The sequence below is a fragment of the Pomacea canaliculata genome, linkage group LG7 (genome assembly GCF_003073045.1).
Source record: "Pomacea canaliculata isolate SZHN2017 linkage group LG7, ASM307304v1, whole genome shotgun sequence".
Taxonomy (NCBI): domain Eukaryota; kingdom Metazoa; phylum Mollusca; class Gastropoda; order Architaenioglossa; family Ampullariidae; genus Pomacea; species Pomacea canaliculata.
Genome location: NC_037596.1, coordinates 27,052,654 through 27,073,749, shown reverse-complemented (window position 1 = coordinate 27,073,749; position 21,096 = coordinate 27,052,654). Strand labels below are relative to the sequence as shown.

Below are 21,096 nucleotides of genomic sequence, written 5' to 3'. Positions count from 1 at the left end.
TTTCAAGTTATAGCTTTTTGTTCATGCATGTGATTTTAATAAACACAACTATTACACAACTGTTTAAAACTTACCTTTTCCATTGGAGGGGGGGGGGCATCACAGAAAAATCCTTCCATAAATGCATATAAGAAAGGCAGAAAAGGATAGAAAAGTGTATTAGCCATGCAGTTTGTTGTTCGTAATTGATGAAATAAATTGCTTGTGACAAAAGTCCCATTACTTTTCAGACACCTCTGTGTTTTGAAAATTTTGCTTTTTTTCGCAAAATTCATATTTGTCTGTTCATTCCTCTTTTCTTTTAATTCCCTGCCTCTTTCTCTCCTTTCGTTTTTGCTGCCTACTATGTCCTTGAAATCTCTCTGCATTATTAAAACATCATGTCAAGAAGTTTTTCATCGCTGTCTCTCTAAACCACTATTTGTCCTACTCTGCCTTATCAAAGGAGTGCAACAAGTCGAGACATCCAGTTTGGAGAATTTAGAGTTGTACTGGCGTAAAGGTTTTTGCTGACTGCTTTCTGCTCCTGCAGGGAGTTCTTTTATTGTCTAGGAGTGACCATTGTATCCCCTTCTTTGTGTTAAGCATTGCCTCTGACCATAGTCAAAGGTCCCCATTTTCAAGGTATCTAACTCCTTTGCCTATTGATAGAGTTTCTGCAATTCCTAGATGTCGGTACAGATATAGTCATCAAAAGTCTTTTGGGAACTATATTCCCTTGTCAAGGATCTCTCTCACTTGAGTAGCCTACGTTGACAGTTTTTTGTTTTTTTAATCGGGGATGGGGGACTTGAGGATGGGTTATAAGAGCATTTAAGCTATCGATTTGGAAACGTTTTCTCCGTTTGGTTTAAGAATAAAATAAGAATGGGGCAATGGGTATTTAAAATGCGCAACATCACGACTAAGATAGATCGCACTCTCTGGTTTGTCATAAATCTAATTATCTGGTTGCCTCTACATTTCCCCAATTTCTCTTATAGTATCTAGCAGAGACCTTCATTTATGGATTTGACTCGGGGTCAATGCCGGTATCAGTCTCGGCTTCTCTTGGAAATTACGCTTAGAAATTCTCGTGTTTTCCGGTCCGTTGGTTGGTAACACACACACCATCTGTTTGCAGACTAAATGGATTCTTTAAAAAAATAGAAATAAGCAATTTCTTAATTCTCAGCAGAAACAGTTTCCCTGTGACTTTTCCTGTTCATATTCCAGTACCCACTTAAATTAAAACATAGTGGTAAGCTTGGAAACTTTCCAAACGTTCGCAAACTCCTGAAATAAAATCTGTTTTGTACACAGATTAGTGAAATTAGTACCTTCAGAGGAACCTATTCATTATTTTAAAAAGTAATCATGATAAACTGGAAATATTACGGGTGTCATGGACTTCTATCTCGGCTCCGTCATACGCCTCTATCGATATTTATACCTGTATACAAAGGGTGGCTTTCTATGGGTACACTTAATAATTAGCCTAAAGTTGTAACTGTTTTTACGCCTTGGTGTACTTTGTATGTAAAGTGTCTTATTCCTGACGTTGGTGCTATGTAATGGTACGATATAAATGATTTGTTTTATTATTATAGTGGTAGTAGTACTCAAAGTAAATAATCAATCCCGCTACTTCCCAAAATGTAAATATTCACTGTAATACAAAGAGAATCGAATGGTGTTTCTAAATGAACAACTTTGCAGACTTAAAAGAATAGTTCAAAGTGCTCACCTCTTTTGTCTGTATCCACTCGCACCTGTACCGCTTTTGTGACGATCGGGTTTTTTTAATGTCACACTGGCCAAGCATGCTCCAGAAATCGTTACTGAACTGAACCGTGCAAGAAATGTTTTCAGCCGAATCTGGAGATAGGAATGCACGTACTTTACTATAGAATGTGGTAGGCATCTAATGATTAAATTAGTGCTCGTTGACAACAAATATAAAAACGAATGTACTGAGAACTAGATAGCATAAAAAATATGACAAAATACGCGTAAACTCAACTTAATTATCTATTACAATCGTTTCGTTTGTTATGTAGTGTCTTTATGATTTCTTTTGCATTTTATATATTTCTCGAAATTGTAAAAGCAGCTAAATCTTTTCAAACTGTGTATTTTAGACATAAAATGATTAAATATCATTTTAAATGTCTCACATATGTAGTCCAAGCGACAACCAGCACTGGTTGACCGCAAAATTGAGCAGACTATTCGTCCTCTGTCGAAAAAGGTCGAAGCTGAAGATGATGATGAATTAACAATCATTATTCCTGCATCATCTGAAAGTCTGCTCGGTTTGAAATATGGATAATACGGCATTTCACAGGGAGGAAAACTTCCATTTGATAGACGAGGCAGGCAGTAACCAAGGTCAGGGTTAGTAGAGAAGATGTCATTCTCCCGCAAGTTCCACGTCACGATGTCGTTTGCAGACAGTCCTGTGCAGGTGAATGTGTTGTCCTTTTTACCCTCTTGCACTTCCAAGTAACTGTCCGTCGTGCCACACGAGGATGTTATATTTGCTGGAAAAATATATGCTTCAATTGATGAACATTAATTATGCTAACCTTTAACAGCTGTTTGTCGATAATATATTCTAAATATTTGAAAGAACCTTACTGGAAAATTACCTTGATACAATGCTTTTAACCAATTTTGGTCATAACCTGATTAGAAATATCTTTTAAAATGTATGTGCATCTATTTCCTGGTGGATCCCGACCCTTGTTAGTTATGCACTCACTGTTTAGCAGGTGGGTTTCAGTTGGTCTATATCGCAAATTTTTATTCGTTTTTTTTATTAAAGATACTTTTGTATTCAGTCTGGAGGTTCACGCTAACCAGTGGATACGGTCACCTCGTACAGTACAATGGTCAGTCAGTCTTGGATAAAGAAAGCTATGGTAGCCTGGGGGCTTACGAAGAGCCTCATACAGGCCAACAGTAATCGAGAAGGGCATGCTACATAAAGCTACCATTACAACTCTGTCAAGAAATCATTTCTTGTAGCTTCTAACAGGCATGTGTGTATGAAAGTCTGGAATGAACGTATAGTGAGAATGTCACTTTTAGCTATCTATTGAGCCGTGAGCGAACAAGTGTTGAGAGTTCATTATAGCTCCTCTCGCGCTGGTCTTGTAAACATTTTAACCACATAACCAGCCTATCCGTCGAAGCGGGTAGAAGTTTGTGTTGCTTGCTGGAGGAGGAAATCTCTTTCTTCAGAATAATAATTCTTGCCGAGACTAGGTAACTGTTTGATGAACTTAATGTTTATTACAGCTAACTTTGTTCTGTACAATAAATGCAGTAAATACCTTCTGTTGAAAATTGTGTGAATTTTTCATAATTCTGTAAATATTTACAGGAATGTTTAAGTACTACCCGGTTATACTCAGTCCGCTGAGTGAATGACCGTGTTTCTGCATTAGTCTCCATTTACCCTTGAGTTCACCAGGGCTCTGCACTTTGCCCTGTCCATTTGTCAATGATACCACTGCTCTTATTCAAACACCGTTTCTGACCAATCTTTTGGAGACGACAGTTATATAACAGCTGTTCTCCTACTACACTGACACACATTCCTAACCACATCATTCCAGATTGTGTTTCAGATGTTATGCTATGGATGACTGAAAATAAGCTAAAACTAACCCTGCCCTCGTACGAGGAGTACTAGAGTTCCTCTTGATCTGCCTGCCTATTTCCAGTGTTGGAGATTCACCTTCAGTATTTCCTTCATAGTTTATGAACACAACAAAGATTTCATCATGACCAAAGACATGCCTCGACAGAGCTCTAGTCTCTGAGATGCTGTTTTCTACGAACCTCAAGGTTAGCTGTATTCGTTTTAAGTCTAGACTACATGTCCCAAAAGGATTTAGAAATAGCGCTATAGTGTGGATGCCTCGTCTTTCCCTCCCCCCTCGGACACTGGTCAGGTAAAAGGCAAGGGGAAACCCAGAGACTGGGCTATTGTGTCTCGCATTAGTTGTGACGCATGAGTGGTCGAAGTTGTGAACAATAAACCTGTTTGTGAGAGTGACTGACCAATCGGATGCAAATGTAGCCCAAGCCAGCCCTTTCATATTGTGTTGGAGTCAAAACCGAGGCGGGCTTTGCCACCACACTCTTGGGGCACAAACATCAGTGCGAGAGAGAGAGACGTTGGAAACTCCTGTCTTCACCAAGTCCTTTGTAACCTAAAAAAAAAACTTCGATCTACTCTTGGCAGCCAAGCGGGACAGAGCCAAGCGTTGATTCCTATCTGGGGCAACTTCAGACCTGCTGGTGACGTGAACGATGTGCACCCTGGTGCAAGGAGACTATGCATGAGCGCTCGTCCGAACTTCCTACCAAGCACAACTCACGTCGTGGTGCCGGTCAATAGACAAAGAAGATCATCGGTCAGTAGACCACTATTTCTTCTGTGTCACGTCAGGAGGGCCTTCCATACAGCAAGGACAATTGTTCGAGGTCACAAAGGACAATTGTGTGTCTTCCATCAGAGACAGTATATTCCATGCAGCAGAGACGATTGGAGCAAGTGGTGTGTGTATGCGTATCGTATATAGTGGGTGACTGTGTAGAGGAACAAGTGTGGTAGTAAAGGATAGAATTATTTGACTTACAAGATGCCTACCCGGATTAGTGGTAAGGGGGTAGATTAACGGGACGCCCTAGATAATTAGCCGAGATAGGGAATTTGTTTATTTGTATGTTCATTTCCCGTATTAATTAGCATTTTAGTGGAAGTGCATCACACACGGGATTATGTCGGCATGGATGGAGTAGTAGTCGAGAGTGTAGTTAAGGATTAACAGCGAGTCTCTGTCCATCACGCGTACCTAGACTTTATAGGAATGTGACACTACCAAGATTCACATTTGTTAGTTCTATCCGAATAAGACTATTACGACTCTCTTTTTGATGGATGTCCACAGTATTTAATTCCCGAGCTTCAAAAAAAGTAAGAACCCAAATGCTCGTCTCGTTCTCCAGACTCGTAAATCCGAACATCCTACAACCCTTCTGTACACTCTTCACTGGCTTCCAGCAAGAATTGATTATAAACTCTAAACTCTCTGCTAAATATTCTTTACTCTTCCCCTCTATCTCTTGTCAGTCCACACCTATGATCAAAAACTCCGCCCCTCGTCTGACACACTCAATCCATTTCTCCTAGAAACAGAGCAACATGTGAATAACGTATTTTCTCCTGTGTTTCTAGAAAGTGGAACTCTTTCATACCACGTTTGCTATTAAAGGCAGTATTAAACGCTCAGTGAAGATATATTTGTTTAAAAAATGTCACGATTCAAAATATTATGCTGGATCTTTTGTTGTAGATTTTGTTACCACTTGTCATAAATAATTCTATTTTGTATAGTATCTTATTAGTTGAATGTATTTTTACAGTTAATGTCTTACTTTAATTATATACATATTCTTTAACCTGTGCCTCAGTGGCTGAAAATACCTTGCATCCTAGCATTTGATAGTTAACCAGCGTTTTTAATGTCATTTCTCTATTGTTGCTTCGTTTCTTCTACCCGCTATCTAAAATGACAACTTCGGTAAAAACAGGAAACCGTAAAAGAGGCTAAGAACTTCTCTTTGTTTTAAATGGCTCTTCCTCCATGTAATGAAACTAAAACCTTGAACCTCGTAGAAGACGCACACAGTGGAAGATCGCTAAAAATCAAGTCACACATAATAGGCTCATCCACTGACTTACGACTAGTGCTCCGCAGTAAGAAACCTGCTAAACGCTGATTGGATGATTCCCTAGGTCACCGACCTTGATAAAAATATCCTCATCGGCAAGGTAGATTAACATTTATGTTGCAAGTGTTCATCACTCAAGATATTTTGCCATATCAAGCTTTCGAGAAGTATGTGGAGAATTCACTGGTGTAGATAAACCGACTGTTATTCCTACTGTGGCCAGAGTTACCGATGTTTTGCATCGGCGAGCACCTAACAAAATTCCATTTCATGATCAAGATTGTGCTGAGAAGACAAAGAGGCAGATACATCGGCCTTGAATTTCCAGCTTCCAATCTCGAGAACAACTTGGTTCAAATTCAGGCTTCAACTGAGCAAAACTAAATTATACATATATAAAAAAATTGAGTTTGTAAGGTGCATGCATATATCTAGATGTGTGCTCAATGCACTACACAGGAAAGATTACAAAACAAACCAACAAATACATGTATACAAGAAAAATGTAGACAAAATGAGACCCTTGAAATAAAAGGCTCTATATACTTTGTAAGGGATGAATTTCATTATCTATTCAACTTTAAAAAAATTTGCTGACAAACGTACAAATAATTTATCACCTGACTATTCTCACAATCCAAATCCTATAAGTTCCACTTTTTTTGCAATCAAATAATTGTCAATATCTGAACATATGGTTGTAGCCGAACTTGTTTTATTAAATTCAGGAAAACCTTGTGTTAAGCCAAAATGCAGAAGCAGCATATATATATACACACAAAATCATTTTTTTCTTCAGCATTTCAGCTGCTCAATAGTAAGTGAAAGGTGTGTGTGTGAAGGATATGGTCTTAGATGTAGGAATTACTTTTTTATCGCAAGCCATGCGTTTTTTGTGATGTACCACGTAGTCTTGTAACTGAGCACTTGCTTTTATTACAGAGTGATCATTGCCTTATTACAATAGTAATTACAATGAGCAGAGGCAGAGGCTGGTATAAGCGTTGGTCTCTCATAAGGTGATGTTAAGCTTCGACAGCTTGGTACTTCCTAAGAGGTGACGGAAGTGACACGTGGTGACATTCCGTTGTGTCGATGTCTCAGTGTTCGTGTGAAGGGGAAGCAACGATCGACGAAGAGATTCCAACGGACTTCCAAACGTTAAGAACATCCACGTCGTGAGAGACATTTTTGTGTGAAGTGGCGAGTGTGTTGCAAACGAGAGTAGTGTCTTGTGTGTGGTAAACCTAACCCTAGTCAGTGTCATATGGTTACCTTAATGGGGAAGTAACAATCACCACAGTTAGGGTGTATTGCTTACTAGCTATGTAAAAAAAAAGGGGGGAGTAGGGGCGTATGTGCCAATGTAGAGGTTTTATATGAGGTAGGAGAGCAGGGTTCTTATACGGGAGACAGCCCTGAGTAGTTACAGTAAGCCAAGCACGACCAGCCTGCTGGCAGAGGAAGTGAGCAACACCTCAGGGGCTCCCACACCTGTCCACCAGGCTGACGGGGAGTGGGGGTTAATCCCCTGTCCACCACGCCACTGCAGACGGGACAGTGCGTCAGTAAGGTAGTTGCTCTCTTGTCGATGTTGACTGCTTAATTTGTTGGTGGGTGACCAATGGCATCCCTCGTGTGTGTATGTGCTAATGTGCAAAGTAAAATAAGCAACAGGAGAACCTGCAAGACTTTACGGCACGATGTCAGAGTGGACGGAGCAACTGGTCAGCAGCCGAAGTGACTTCAGCATCTCTAAGGCCAACTTCACTTGTACCTCGAGACCGGATCGCAAGCCAAGGGAGCAAGACTCGGGAGGAAGGACGCTTGGGTTAGAGAACCTTGAGTTAGGGGGCGACTCAGTGGCAAGGTAGTGTCAGGACTGCCTGGAGTGCCTGCTGTCACCATGAAAGGCAAAGAGCTACGCCACCTGAACTTGCACTACTTGTGAGAGGTAGACGTTCGACGTCAAGGCCGTCAGAAGTCGTCGTTCTCAATGAAAGAGAACGTCTGCTGGGCTTACTCCCACTCCAAAAAACTGGAAAACTTTACATGAAGGTAGTGTTCGTTCGGCGGCCGTATGTGGCATTGCAGTCGTCGTTGACGTCGTGTATCTAGAGGAAGCTCAGTCAAACATGCCGCTCAGACTAAGATGCGTTTCGTGTCATCTTGCATCTTGCTCCGTTGATGTTTCTGGTCTACTGTCGTGATTGATTCGTTTGGAGAAGCAGTTAAACGTCTACGAAAAGCTGCGAGAAGACCAGCAGCTGTGCAGTGTTACACATTACCAGGCAACATAGAATAACAAGCACCAAACAGAAAGGACTGGACAGAGATGTGCAACAGTCTTATGAAATCTTATTTTTTGGCTTGGTCAGCTGTATGAAGGACAAGAAACAGGACTGGAAGAGAAAGAATAATGTAGGACAGAGAATTTGGGTGTTGCCAGCTTCTTTCTACCCAACCAGAGCAAACAGTTCACATCGTCCATCGATTCCAGACTGTGTGTGTGCAGAGAGAGAGAGAGATTATTGAGATTTAGGTGACATTATCTGACAATGATGGGAAGGCGGTGTTCAAAGAAACGTTAGTGGTTACCGAGAGACAGTTCTCAGTGACGCGGCCATCGGTTTGCCGATGAAGGTGCTGCTGCTGCTGTCAAGGTGTTGCACAGAATTATTTGTTTGACGTGAATCTGTTTTCTGAGGTTTTCAAGTCCACATACCAGACGATTGTGTTTTACAGCAGAACCTAGCCACTACCTACATCGCAGTGACATGTCGGCAAGTTTTATATCAGATTCTGCTGTCAGTATCATGCCCTCCATGTCCATGTGTTTCCTAGTTTTTACAAGTTGCACCCCCTCTTTCTGCAGGGCCTGCTGGATCCTATCAGGTTGGATCACTAAAGAAAGGGGGAATGCCTGTTCCATGACACATAGCAATAACATTTGTCTACTTCTTCTACTAATAAGATGCATTAATTAATATTATTTTATTAGTAGTAGTATAAATCAAGATGATGTACTTGCATGCCTATATGTAAAGCGCCCTTAGTCTGGCTGATGCTGGAAAAAGGCGCTATACAAGTGTTATTTATTTATAAATTGGAATAGTGTTTTCTTTTCTTTTTGAATTTTCTATCATGAATACTTCACTTCTTTCACTTTTCTCTTGCTCTCTCCTTGAGTTAGGATTTCTCGTCTCTTGTCACTGCCCTCGCCATTTTTGTTGCTGTTGTTCATATTGGTATTAATTTTTCCTTCCTTGGAGATTTTGTCTTGTTTTGGTTTTCCTTTACCTACAGTTGCTTTAAAAATGGTCGGTTTCTCCGCAGCCTCGGCAGGTTTTTCCTCTGACTGGACAGTCTGAATCTTTACTTTGATGATTTTTGGCTCTGCACCTGTAGCCTGCATGCGAAGAATCATTTTTTATCTCTTCGACTTGTTGATTTACTGCCTCAAATGTTGCAGCTATGTTTAAAATCTCGTTGAGCGAGAGTATACTTGCTTTCTCTAATGCAGCGGTTCTCAACCTGTGGGGCGCGACCCCCTGGGGGGTCGCGACGTGCCTACAAGGGGGTCGCGAAGGTGGTCCTTTTTTAAGTTTCTTATACCGGTATTAGTGAAATTAGCTTAGATTGTGACCATGAGTGGTGAGGGCGATCAAACTCCAAATCTCGTCTCCCTATTCAAGTACACTGTCTCGGCAATGCAGTGACTTCTCACTTCCAAAACTCAAAACACAATCCCCATCTCAAACAATTAAGCCTTGATCAGGTGAAGAATGTAATTATTGCCCATGTAAACGGACTGCAAGAAAGGTTTCAGCATTACTTCGCTGAAATTGATGTGACTAAATACGATTGGATTGGTAATCCATTTCTGGCTGATCCTAGCACAAGCGGGTTGTCCACGGAAGAAGAAGAAGAGCAGCTCATCGACCTTTCGAGTGACCAATCCCTGAAAATGGTCTTCCAAACAACACCAGTGCCAAAGTTATGGATTAGCGTCAACGGTGCTTTCTGAGAAAGCAATGAAAGTTCTTCTGCCATTTTCAACTTTGTATATGTGTGAGCAAGGATTTTCAGCATTGGCAGCACTGAAGTCGAAATACAGAAATCGTGTGGACGCAGAGGCTGAGCTGCGAATAGCAGTGGGTACGAACATCGCACACAGGTTCGCTTCTCTATGCAACAGCAAGCAGGCTCAACCTTCTCATTAATCAAAGCGAGTGTCCAATAAAATAATATTTATTAGCACCGCAGAATTTGCTTTAGTAAAATTTCATTAACAGTTATACTTCTTGCAGATACGAACTTTGTTCTTCCGTTGTTGATTTCTACGACGCGGCGTTCGAGGTTAGCTAAGGCTTCTCCCACCCACCCCCCCAATTCCCCCTCTTCCACCGACCTCGCTGGCTAAGGGGGGTCGCGGACGTACCGGTGTTCATCAGTGGGGTCGTCACATGTAAAAGGTTGAGAACCGCTGCTCTAATGACTTGCATCTGAGCTGATCTGATTGACACTTTTCCACAACCTGGTCTCGTATCTGTAGTTCGTTGTCTTGAAAGTTGCAACCTTCACTTCTTAAGGTCAGTCGACTCACAAAATGCGGTATAGTTTCTCCCTATTCTTGTGCCAGTTTTCTGAACTTGTGGCGCATAAACGTTTCATTGGGAAGCACCGTGTAATGCTCGTTGAGAGCATTCACTGCTTTCTCATATTCGTTTTTATTTCTCATGTCAGATAAAGTTTTGAACATGTCCCTTACTTGCCTTCCTGGGGTATATAACAACAGTGATCATCGTTGTCTCTTGCTGAGAGGAAGAGTCCCCTACTGTCTGCATAAGCTTCGAATTCTTCCAGCCATGCCGTCCATTGAACGCTTATCGTGTTCGAGTCACCCATAGGTTCGAATGGTGGTGGTCTGTGAAGCATATTCCTCTTGTTATGTCGCATGTTCTCTTCGTCGCCATTGTCATATCTTCTCTCTCTACTACCAACACTCGACTCTGGTTGAACGTTTATACATATATTTATTTACACATACAAGTTTCACTGACTGCTCTATGGCAAAAACTCAAGGCCCTCTGTCTGGAATCTCTATAAATAGTCATTTCTTTAGGATACTACACTATCCACCTTGTCTGGGAACGAATCAGTACACCCTCCATTCCCTTTTGCCTTATACTAATAAGTTCATTTTTTATTCCTTTCAAGTTCATTAACTTCCTCTTTATTCAACCTTCCTTTGTCTTCCATCTGTTTAATTATTTGTTCTAGAAGTTTCTCCTTTCCTTTTTTTCTTTTTTCACTTGCATATTATATTGTTTTTGTTCTGATTTTCCTTAAAGGGATAATCAAGTCTTGTGATAAGGCTCTGGCGACGGTCAAACGTTTCAAAAAAATATTTAGTTACAATTACAGAGTACGAGAGCAACACAGGAGAAATAAAGGATTCGTTTCTCACTTAATTGCCACTTATTAGCACTATTTCGGTTGCCGATGTTTATAAAAATTGAACAAATCCAGTGAAATCGACCCTTGTGTCCTTCCGCCGAGTAACCGCGATAGCTTCCCGAGATGATCAAGCAGAGGAGTCTTCTTATGACATCACACGCACAGGAAGTGTCTGAGGTCATTGCGAAGATTTGACGTCGTCTGTTTATTCGTATGACGCACTCTGTGTGTAAGGCTCTGTCTTGCGGAAACTGATGAAAAGAAAATTTTGAATCTTTTTCCATCTTTTCGTGGCAATCGGGTGCAGCACATTCTCAGGCATGGTTCTCACTATGGAAACCACAAGTCATAGGGTCACGTGACGGAGAACGAGACTTCGTGGAAGCAAAAAAAGAGTCCCGTGTCATTTCTCTTATTAAACACAACCTTCTACTAAAAACCCTCAATATTTTCCACATGAACACATTCATAAATAGACGAGATTTAAATTGATCCTACTCTTTACGCGATTCTAAGCACTTTTATTTTGCCTTTAGCCTTTAAATTTGATGATAAAGTCCTAACCTCCATAAAAAATTTAAAGATTGCTGCCAATGGGATGGACATGAGCAAGAAAAACAAAGAAATTTCTGTAAAAAAAATACCGACGGATAGTCTGGAGCTAGGACAAACAATCATAATATGTACCACACTAAAATTTTCCCTACACCATGGACAAACGGGTGGAGGTTCGCCTCGTAAGAGGTGTCCCTGCATAACCCCCCTCCTCCCCTCTAGAACCCACGCTCGGGCTAAGCCAGCATGCGACACGCGACTTCATGTCTGTCTGGATGGACACAGAGGTTGACTGTCGTTTTGCAACAGCTGCCGAGCAGGATATGGAGCTTGAAGTAGGTGCTCCTGAGGAGCCACCCACCACGCGACGGCGTATGAGACGCCAAATTCCGCGCGTTCGCATTGAATTCCACTACGGGAAGTCTCTGGAAGAAGCATCATGAGACCCATCATAGTTTGCACATTTAGCCTGTACCACCGCAGCGAAAGCAGCGGGCTTAGGACTTGCAAAAGCTAAACCAATAACCATAAAGTCGGCAGTTGAAGCAGCGCAACGGTGACGGTATAAAAATAGAAACTTTTACCCGTAAATATCCAACCTCAATGAAGTCAGGTATTTTGGGCAAGCAGAAAGTGAAAAACAGAGTATTTGTAAAAATAGATTTTCCGTTCTTTTTTAGAATGACCCTCTGCGCCGCTGTGGCCCCCTTGGTGTAAGTTCTGATTTGATGTCAGCTTCTGACATCCCAGCAAGGTCAGGGCTACAGATGACCCCCCTTGAAGAGTTGAGGGTTCGTTGTGAAATTACCTTTATGAGCCGTTCGACATACTGTTTCCCGTCCCATCGGGGCAGGGCCTCAGAAGCTTTCTGATTTGTGCACTGAACGAGAAATTGTCCAGAACGGAGACGTCTAACAGCAAAAAAGTTCGTGGATATATTTATAAAACCTTTTGCTAAAAGTGATTAGAGGTAAAGGCCACAGAGACACCTTACAATGCTCTCTAATCTAACCTACTTGTAGTTAAACATTGTCTGCGTTGCGTTGTTGGGCTCTCATTTATTTCACCTTTACCTCTCGTCAGTTTTAGGCTTTGAGTTATTTTGACTGTCGCAATTAATTTAATGCAGCCCTTCATAGTGTTTAACAGTAGTTGAATTAGCCCCAGAGCAAGTTTAATAGCTTTTTCATAGCATCCAAAGATTGAAGCGAAGGGTTTAATCTAACCTACTTGTAGTTAAACATCGTGTTGTGTTGCGTTGTGCTCTCATTTATTTTACCTTTACCGCTAATCACTTTTAGGCTTTGAGTTAATTTGACTATCACAATTTATTTAATGCAGCCCTTCATATTGTTTAACAATAGTTGAATCAGCCCCAGAGCAAGTTTCATAGCTTTTTCATAACATCCAAAGATTGAAGCGAAGGGTTTCTCTGAGCGAGGTCGGCCAAGGTCGCTGACGTCACGCTTCCGAAGGCTTCCGAAGTTTTTCCCTTCACTGGGATGTTTAGGAAAAAAAAATCAGCGGCCGGCCGGCCCCACGCCCTTCGCCACTAGAAAAAGGGGCCAGGCCCCTCCACCATTCTCTCACACATTTTCTCACTTCATTCTCACTGCCCGAAGATTCATCTTCTCTGATGCGTTTTTCCAGGTTGTGTATTTTTGGTGCCATGATATACAGGAATTTTGTTAGTTCCATATGCTCCCTTCCCATCAAGGAGTCGAACATGTGGATGCGACAGAGTGGTACTATTTAAGTCATTTTCAGCAGGGTCGCACCAGGGATACACAAGGAATATACTCTGGCCTTCTTAGTATAAGGACCAGATAGACCCCAGCCGTAGCCTTCTAGCAAAGCTAGGGCAATACACGACAAGCCGCTTGGTTGGTGTGGTCCACACCAACCTCCCGTCTAGGAGAAGTCCGGCCAAAGAGGTGTGTAGGTACGATGGGCCGCAACCCATCAGGGATCTCAACCTCCAAGATACCATCCTTCCCCGACACGGGTCGCCCTGCACGGCAAACGCAGGGGGCTTACAGAAAGTCACAGTGGAAAATGACATCCAAAGAAAGGCATGGTGGGAAACAGGAGGACAGGAGAAAGACTTTTTGTGTAGACAGAAGATAGGGAGGATAAAACTGTAGTATGTCAGGGAGATGTTTGATTAGATGAAAATTTGAAAGGGCCAGGTAAGGGAGAAAAAGAAAACATAAGAGAAAAGGGGTGGGCCAGCTTAGTCACCCAGCCAGGGTGTTCATCCTCGGCACGAGAAGATTGGCACACTGGTGCCCGAGATGGACTAGCGAGGGGCGGGATTCATCGACGGGCTGATGACCCATGCGAGAGGAAGGTCAGGGTATGAAGATAATCCTGATCTCCTGGAGAGCCAGGCTGGGCGGAGCCACATGGGAAGCAGGCTACTGCAGGCAAAAGACCTTGGTCTTAGGAAGACGCGAACGCTAGTTAGGTCATTGCAGGATGTCGAAAGTGGCGATCGCGAGACGCATAGACTGGCTGGTGGTGGAGACCCGCTGCAAGCAGATGACAGTGGCTATCGCGGGTTACGAGCGCGGTTGTCAAGGTAAAACCTTTGCAGGCGGATGGCAGTAGCTGAACGCCGACTGTCGAGAAAACACCACTGCAGATGGCTGGCGGCGGTTTTGGGATATGAACACCGGCTGTCGACGTGACACTGCTGCAGGAGGATGACAGTGACGATCGTGAGTTTCGAACACCGGCTGTCGATGTGATACCACTGCTGGTGGTTGATACCAGCTATCGCGAGATGGGAACCGCAAATGTCACCATGGAACCACCGCAAGCGGGTGTCAGTAGCAAGCGCTCGACGCAAGCGCTGACTGCTGAAGTGGAACTGCTGTATGCAAGTGGCATTGACGATCGCTGGACACAAACGCTCGTTGCCAATAGGGGGAACCACTTCATGCGGAGAGTTTGCAGACGCTAGCTAGCAGAGGCAAGAGACAGTGGTGGCCCTGAAGAGCTAGTTCCTGCTGTCTGTGGGCTGTCACCAGTGATTGTCATAGATAGTAGAGGAGTGGTTACTATCAGTTACGTCCCATCTGTCAAAGCAGACGGCAAGCTGGGTCTGACTATAAGACTTGCAGTGCCATTATCGGGCAGGGACAGGGACGTGAGGGTGAATATGCAGATGGTAACCATCAAGTTAAGCCCCATAGTCCTTGCAGAAGGTACAGAAACCTCCGGTAGTGACCGCAAAGTTGAAAATATAGAAATGAAGAAGCTGTCAGTTGCACTGGCAGTTGTGAGGAAAAGATTAAGACTGGCAGGAAGGGTGCCTTCTTCACAACCTGTGGTAGATTGACTCTTCCACGCTGTCTGTCCTGAGACAACAGCCGTGGAGATCCAAATAGTGGTGAAGGTGCACTATCTGGGTAAGGCGAGGGTAGAATCTCTAAGAAGTCCTTCACATTGGCAGTATGCGAAGACCTACAGCCAAGTCAGCAAGGCGACGGACCCAACCCCAGCCCAGGAAGGGGTCAAGAAGGCGTGGTCAGCTAAAAGGCACGCGTCCTCATGCTTGGGGACGGAAAGGAAGTCATGAAACGTCAGGTGGAAAGGTAGGGCACGCGTCAACCGTAATGATCGAAGGGTTCCTCACCCCAGCCGGCCCTTACACCAGATTACGCAAATGCATGCAGGTACGTCCTGACTCCGGAAGGATGAGCGGGCCTCTGTATGGGCCCTGCAGTTGCACAGGCAGTCGAGATGTCAGCAGGTTACTCATGGTCCTGTGCAACATGTAGAAGGTATCTTTCGTTGCCAGAAGCCACCGCATTGCAGAAAAAGACTTGTGAACTCACTTGCAAATGACAGGTCTGAAGCAGCCAGGAGTTTGGCAGGAGCTGAAGGTATACGGAAAAGAAGATGGGGAAGGAGAAGCCAATCAGCTATTGCGTCACTATGGAGTAGGTGGCGATCAACTGACACCTGTTCTGATAAACTGAGGTGCGATGCTCAGTGGTCAAAACATAACGGACCAAGGACCGGGTATAGTCAACTGGCTACAACGAACAGTAATCAACTGGCTAAAGAGAGCCGTGGGCAACAGCAGACAGCCCAACCTGACCTCTGATGAGTCAGCAGAGTGGAAATGGAACCACAGGTCTGATAAAAGGGTTAGTGCCATCTTAACAGTGTCCAATCAAGTGTGGTGGCTATGATACTTTGGTCAGAGGACAGGGTTAGTTGGGTCATGGGTGCACTGCTGTATGCTGTATAGCATACTAATGGTGATACATGGCCTCAGGTAGGTTGTTAGTCAGCTGGTGTGCCATTGTCTTAGAGGTAGTTGTTGGTGGTTATTGTTGGCATTCCACTCAAGTTATGCCGATAAGTGACCAAGTAGATGACTGATTTTGCTGGCGAGGATGGAGGCCATGCATGTGTTATGTAAAGGGAGATGGAGATGTAGTTGAGTGAAGAGATAAGTGGTGAGCGTGTGTTGCACGAGTGTAGTGTGATGTATTAGTTAAGGTAATTAGTGGCTCACGATATCTGGACTAGGCATAGGGAAGTAACAGGACACCTAGGGAACAGCCATATTTAGAATTGTATAATCTTGTAAATTAATTTGTAAAACTCTCAAATAGTAATAATTTCTTTATTACTTTAAATTGCCTTGTGTTGGTTATTGGGGATGCATCTGAAGTCTCGGAGTCAAGTAAAGTATAATTAGCAATTTAGTATAAATGTGCACGTACGGTAAATGTCGGTGTGAGCTGGTAGAGGTGTTGAAAGTGTGATTAGCCTGAGGCAACAGCAATTGCAACCTCTGACCATCTTTGCGTACTCATTCCCCAGAGTTCACGACAATCATCTTTGATTCTCCTGAAGTCTATGCTGAATTTTATGGCTTTATGATTACTTAAAATTATATATTTCTTGATATTAGGTACATTATTTTTGTTATCAGTTAGTCTATGGCACAAGGGATCCAAGGCATCTGCTATGATTTCTGTGCTTGATTCATGCAAGATGTGAAAAGAACATATACTTGTTATGCAGACATCTTGTTTCAAGCAAGAATCAAATGTGTTAGTTTGTATGTCTCTCATCAGTTTTACTGCATCCTGGTTTGCAGGGTTGTTGCATATCTTCTGGTGTGCCAGCCCTGGTATAAGTAAGAATGAAGTTTAGACTGGGTGAGAATTGTGGATGAGGCTTTGAAGGGTTGGATTAGGGTTGCATGCAGGATTTTGAAGAGTTTTGTGAGAGCTGAAGGCTTGCAAACTTAGGAAGATGAGGTATAGATACTGGTAAAAGAGGGGCAGCTCTCCCTAAACCCATGAGGGGCTTGTAAAAGGCCTGCTTCCATGGGGGTGTAGCAGACCTTATTTCACAATTTCTCAGCCTGCAAGGGACCTTTCGCGTTAAAATAAAACCCAGTGCTTGTAAAGTCATGTGACTATATTTTGTACCACCCAATTTTGGTGCAGCATTTGTTGGATGGCAAGTCAACTGCTGGCTCTGATAACATTTTTTCAACTACATGCAAATATATCCACAGAAAAATTGAGTGGTACTAACAAACTATAAACAGCATGTTACATATGAGAATGCTAGTGATCACATTTGCTAGGCTGCTTCTTTTGAAATTCTTCTTAGTCTTAACGAAATTTTCTTAAATGTGAAAAGAGTAACTAGAACTTGCTAAATATATTCCTCTCAATCTTGTTTTATTACCAGGAATGGATCAACATCATCATCTATAGAGCTTTAATGTACTGCAAGAAAGAGCATTTTCAGTTACTGTTTAAAGAAATTATTTTCTGTTCATTGAAAATTTAGTTTTTATGTTCTTAATATTATTCTTTTAAATCATAAACTTTCTAAACTGTATTTGTGAAAAAATGAAAAATATTGAATAAAATTCTTACATGTATTAACATGCAGGCTGTATTTTTTACTACTGCAGTACTTTAAGTAACAATTTAGCTTGCTTCTTCATATGGCTCCAGTCATGTGTTACAAATTCCCCAAAGTTATGCTTACTTTGCAATGCCTAGAACATACATTAAGCTATGAATAATAAATGCATGCAAACATGGATATGTAAGGAAGCACAGATCCTGTACAAAACCAGTAAACACCCACATTCAACATGTGCTTATAATATACAAACATCTGCGTTAATCCATATGTCCGAGGTTGAATCATCTGAAGTGCAACATACAAAACATTGTACTGTACCTCGTAATTGAAAGTATGCTGAGTCAGTAAGCAAGACAAAATGCCAGAAACATCCCCTAACCAGGATAAAACATCAGTGTAAGTAACTGTTCTTCATTTAATTTTCATTAAAATAATGATAGGTGTTTTCAAGTCTCAACAGCTAATCGAGCGTCTTGCTCCGCCGTAACAGTCGAATCAAATGTGCTGTTGATTTTGTAGCAAGATGACTCGTTGAAGCGAGGCATGCTCATGCGTAGAAACTATGGATCTTCCAGTGTTGTTGAATGAATTAGCGGACATTTTCGTGGTATTTTTCTAAATCAAAAACCAATTAAAAAGCGTGAGTTTTGTGTGTTTAGCTTTTTCGTGTTATTTTTATTTAAATTAGCAGACGATCAAACACCCACTCGCGCAGGGATATCAAACAAAAATAGTCCACTATCCACATCACTTGCAACTAGTTGCAAGCTATAATAATTTGAACCTAAAAGTTTCATTTGTTTCTCAACTGTTAAATTTAACTTTGTAGTATTTTATTTCTTGTAAGGTTCAGTACATTCTCTTCGCATGCCTTGCTTCAACGAGTCATCTTGCTCAACGAGTCATCCTAAGTAGGCAAGTAAAGTAAATACTGCTTTTAAGCAGTGGGGGCAGGGTAAACCAACAATTCTGAAGCACTTCTGTGTCCAAGCTTAAGAACACAAGAAGTTATCATTAGCATCGTGGCTGTTGCACCTTTCATTAACGACTGAGAAATCGTATGTTACCAGATTTCCACACATATTTTGATGACGTCAAATTAAACCACTCAACTGACATCATATAAGCAACAAAAATAATAATCACTTATGAATTAAAAAAATAGTTTTGACACTAGGTTTTCCTTCAACCCTACATCTTACAACCAAGCGATTTGTGCTCTAGTTGATAAGGATTTGCTTACCTTGAGTTAAACTCAGTGAGACGAGAAACATGAGAAACTTCCCCTCTCTGTGCGCTCTCATCGTCTTAGTTCACTTGCAACGGTGTCACAGAATTTCAGTTTATGATATTAGTCGAACGTATTTTTGTTTTCTTTTTTACTCCAGTTTCTCCTGAAGCGATGATTATCCAGGGAACACTAATCGAATGTAGGATATTTGCCTTCAGTTGCAATCCGGAACTAAATTGACTTTTGAGAATGCTCGACTCAATGGTCGAGAGCCAAACAGATTAAAGGAAGCTTTTGGATTGCATATATTAAGCAATAATTTCAGAACCACAGAAGGAAAACAGTTATGTCACCATTTATGGGGTGGGTGGGGGGAGGTGAGAAGGAACTATGCGTGGTCCCCAGTTTTCCTTTTTTTTATAGCGTAGTTTGACACTAAGTCACATCACGAACTTGGTCACATGTATTCTAGCGTTGTAACATCCGTAAAGCTCATTGGTGGAGTTTATTTTTGTGTTATGCCAAGGTCGTCGCTTTGCTTTCTGGGTGCAAAGTGTCTCTACGGAGCTTTTGATGAGTGTCTGGCATAGTCGTCGTAATCAGCAAATGCTATTGTAGTATACGTGCATCTCACTCAACCTGGATGGTGACTAAATTTTCGACTCCATTTGTGTGCAAGTTTGATTAACAATTAGCCTGTCACAAACATGGACGTCGGAGTGGTTTGTTGTGCACATCAGTAACAGGAGTTTTGCCGAAAGTCCTCTGTTAACAATGTCAGACCGACATCAAGCGGCACGTCAGATCCATTATTTTACATGGATGAAGTGGCTGTTCTTGCTGGCTGTATTAAACGGTAAATAAGAACCAGCAAACACGCTTGCCGAATCTTGCGTGTTTGCTGGGTAACACTTTTAGTCGTAAATTTTTTTGCTGAAAACGACACAACAGCGAAAGTGTAGCTCAGGCAAACGATTTTCAAATCCCACACTTAGATGAGATCCATATCATTAGAAGTACAAAGTGTTCTTTGACAATTGTTAGTTATTTCAAATTTTCAATATCAAACCTACGGAATTGTTTATGAATTTTTCCCAGGCCAATAGATTCAGTGAGCCTTGTATAGACACATCTAAAGATGGGTCTTGACTGAGTATGGAGTTGAAGAATTATTTGACCACACAAGTTAAGGGTCTACTGTACTTAAACTTTTAAAGCCATGCAAGTAGTTTGTCTTTTTGCCCAGTTTCAGAGGTCCTTTTGGTTATTTTTCAAAAAGTAGTGATTATGGAATGTGATAATTAATTTAACAGAGTTGCAAATAAATCATGCTTGATCATGCTGATAACTTATATAGCATTTTAACAAATTTACCCAAAGAAAAGTAAATAAAAAAAATTCATGGAGCAAATTTTTTAATTAAGTCTTTGGATGAAGTTTACACATTTAGTGTATATTTGTACAAGCTTTCAGGCTTTGATGCACAGTTCACCTGCAGATTTGTTTTGCTATTGTCTGTGGAACATGCCTACACCTTACCAGTTTCAGAAGAAATGTGACTAACATATTCTATTCTTCATATTCTGATATATGTATAAAAAATATTTTGTGTTCTGTTTTCTGTTCCAGATACTATTTTTGCTTGTAATTTTAATTGTTGTGTAATACTGCTTTGTTGACATTGCTATTAGCATTTGCGTACTCGTCTGTGCCTTTTTTTTCCCCCAAAATCCAGCAACTCTTAAACTCTGCAGTGCAACAACCCATACTCCTGGAATACAGACCTCTTCTCTGTATTCTCCACTGGTTTCCCATTTATAATTTTTTTCAGGTTATGTTCTTTGCTTTTTGGACATTTTGATTTACTACGTTCCCCACAGGCCTCTCTGTACTTTCGTAGATATTCTCCTTTTTCTTTCTCAGAAATCTTGAAGAAAACCATTCCTTTGGGTTGTTCCGCTAACAGATGATATAGTCATTCAAGTATGCTCATAAAGCTTGATTGCTCAAAAAACTATATTTGTTCTACACTTTTTTTTCATAATCCTATTTGCCCCCTGCAGATCATAGTGCCACAACCCCACCACACCGGCAGATCCGGTTCAGTATGGCCTTCTTCAGTTGGGTCCACATCATCCTGGCTGCCTTTGCCTGGCCATGGACCTATCTCCTCCATGTCTGGGTCTCTGTAACGATTCGCGATTCAAAGC

General features: G+C 41.7%; 2 protein-coding genes across 12 annotated transcripts in view; one reads left to right on the top strand and one right to left on the bottom strand.

The window, feature by feature from the left end:
• LOC112568893 (hemicentin-1-like) overlaps nucleotides 1-19,280 on the bottom strand; it is a 51,555-nt gene extending 32,275 nt beyond the window's left edge. Inside the window, exons 1-3 of one of the 3 annotated variants that reach the window (XM_025246408.1) lie at nucleotides 18,899-19,280; nucleotides 2,157-2,522; nucleotides 1,727-1,857 (exon numbers count right to left, since the gene is read on the bottom strand). In XM_025246408.1, the coding sequence (XP_025102193.1) occupies nucleotides 1,727-1,857; nucleotides 2,157-2,522; nucleotides 18,899-18,959 (558 nt within the window). In that variant the 5' untranslated portion in view covers nucleotides 18,960-19,280. Of the gene's footprint in view, nucleotides 1-1,726; nucleotides 1,858-2,156; nucleotides 2,523-17,973; nucleotides 18,125-18,898 lie in introns of those variants that run through there. The other 2 variants (XM_025246409.1, XM_025246410.1) reach the window with 2 other exon arrangements.
• A 144-nt stretch (nucleotides 19,281-19,424) lies between these two features.
• LOC112568895 (intersectin-1-like) overlaps nucleotides 19,425-21,096 on the top strand; it is a 46,395-nt gene continuing 44,723 nt past the window's right edge. For 2 of the 9 annotated variants that reach the window (XM_025246429.1, XM_025246423.1), the window contains exons 1-2: nucleotides 19,425-19,742; nucleotides 20,353-20,441. In XM_025246429.1, coding sequence (XP_025102214.1) covers nucleotides 19,705-19,742; nucleotides 20,353-20,441 — 127 coding nt within the window. In that variant the 5' untranslated portion in view covers nucleotides 19,425-19,704. The remainder of the gene's footprint in view (nucleotides 19,743-20,352; nucleotides 20,442-21,096) is intronic. The other 7 variants (XM_025246426.1, XM_025246427.1, XM_025246430.1 and 4 more) reach the window with 5 other exon arrangements.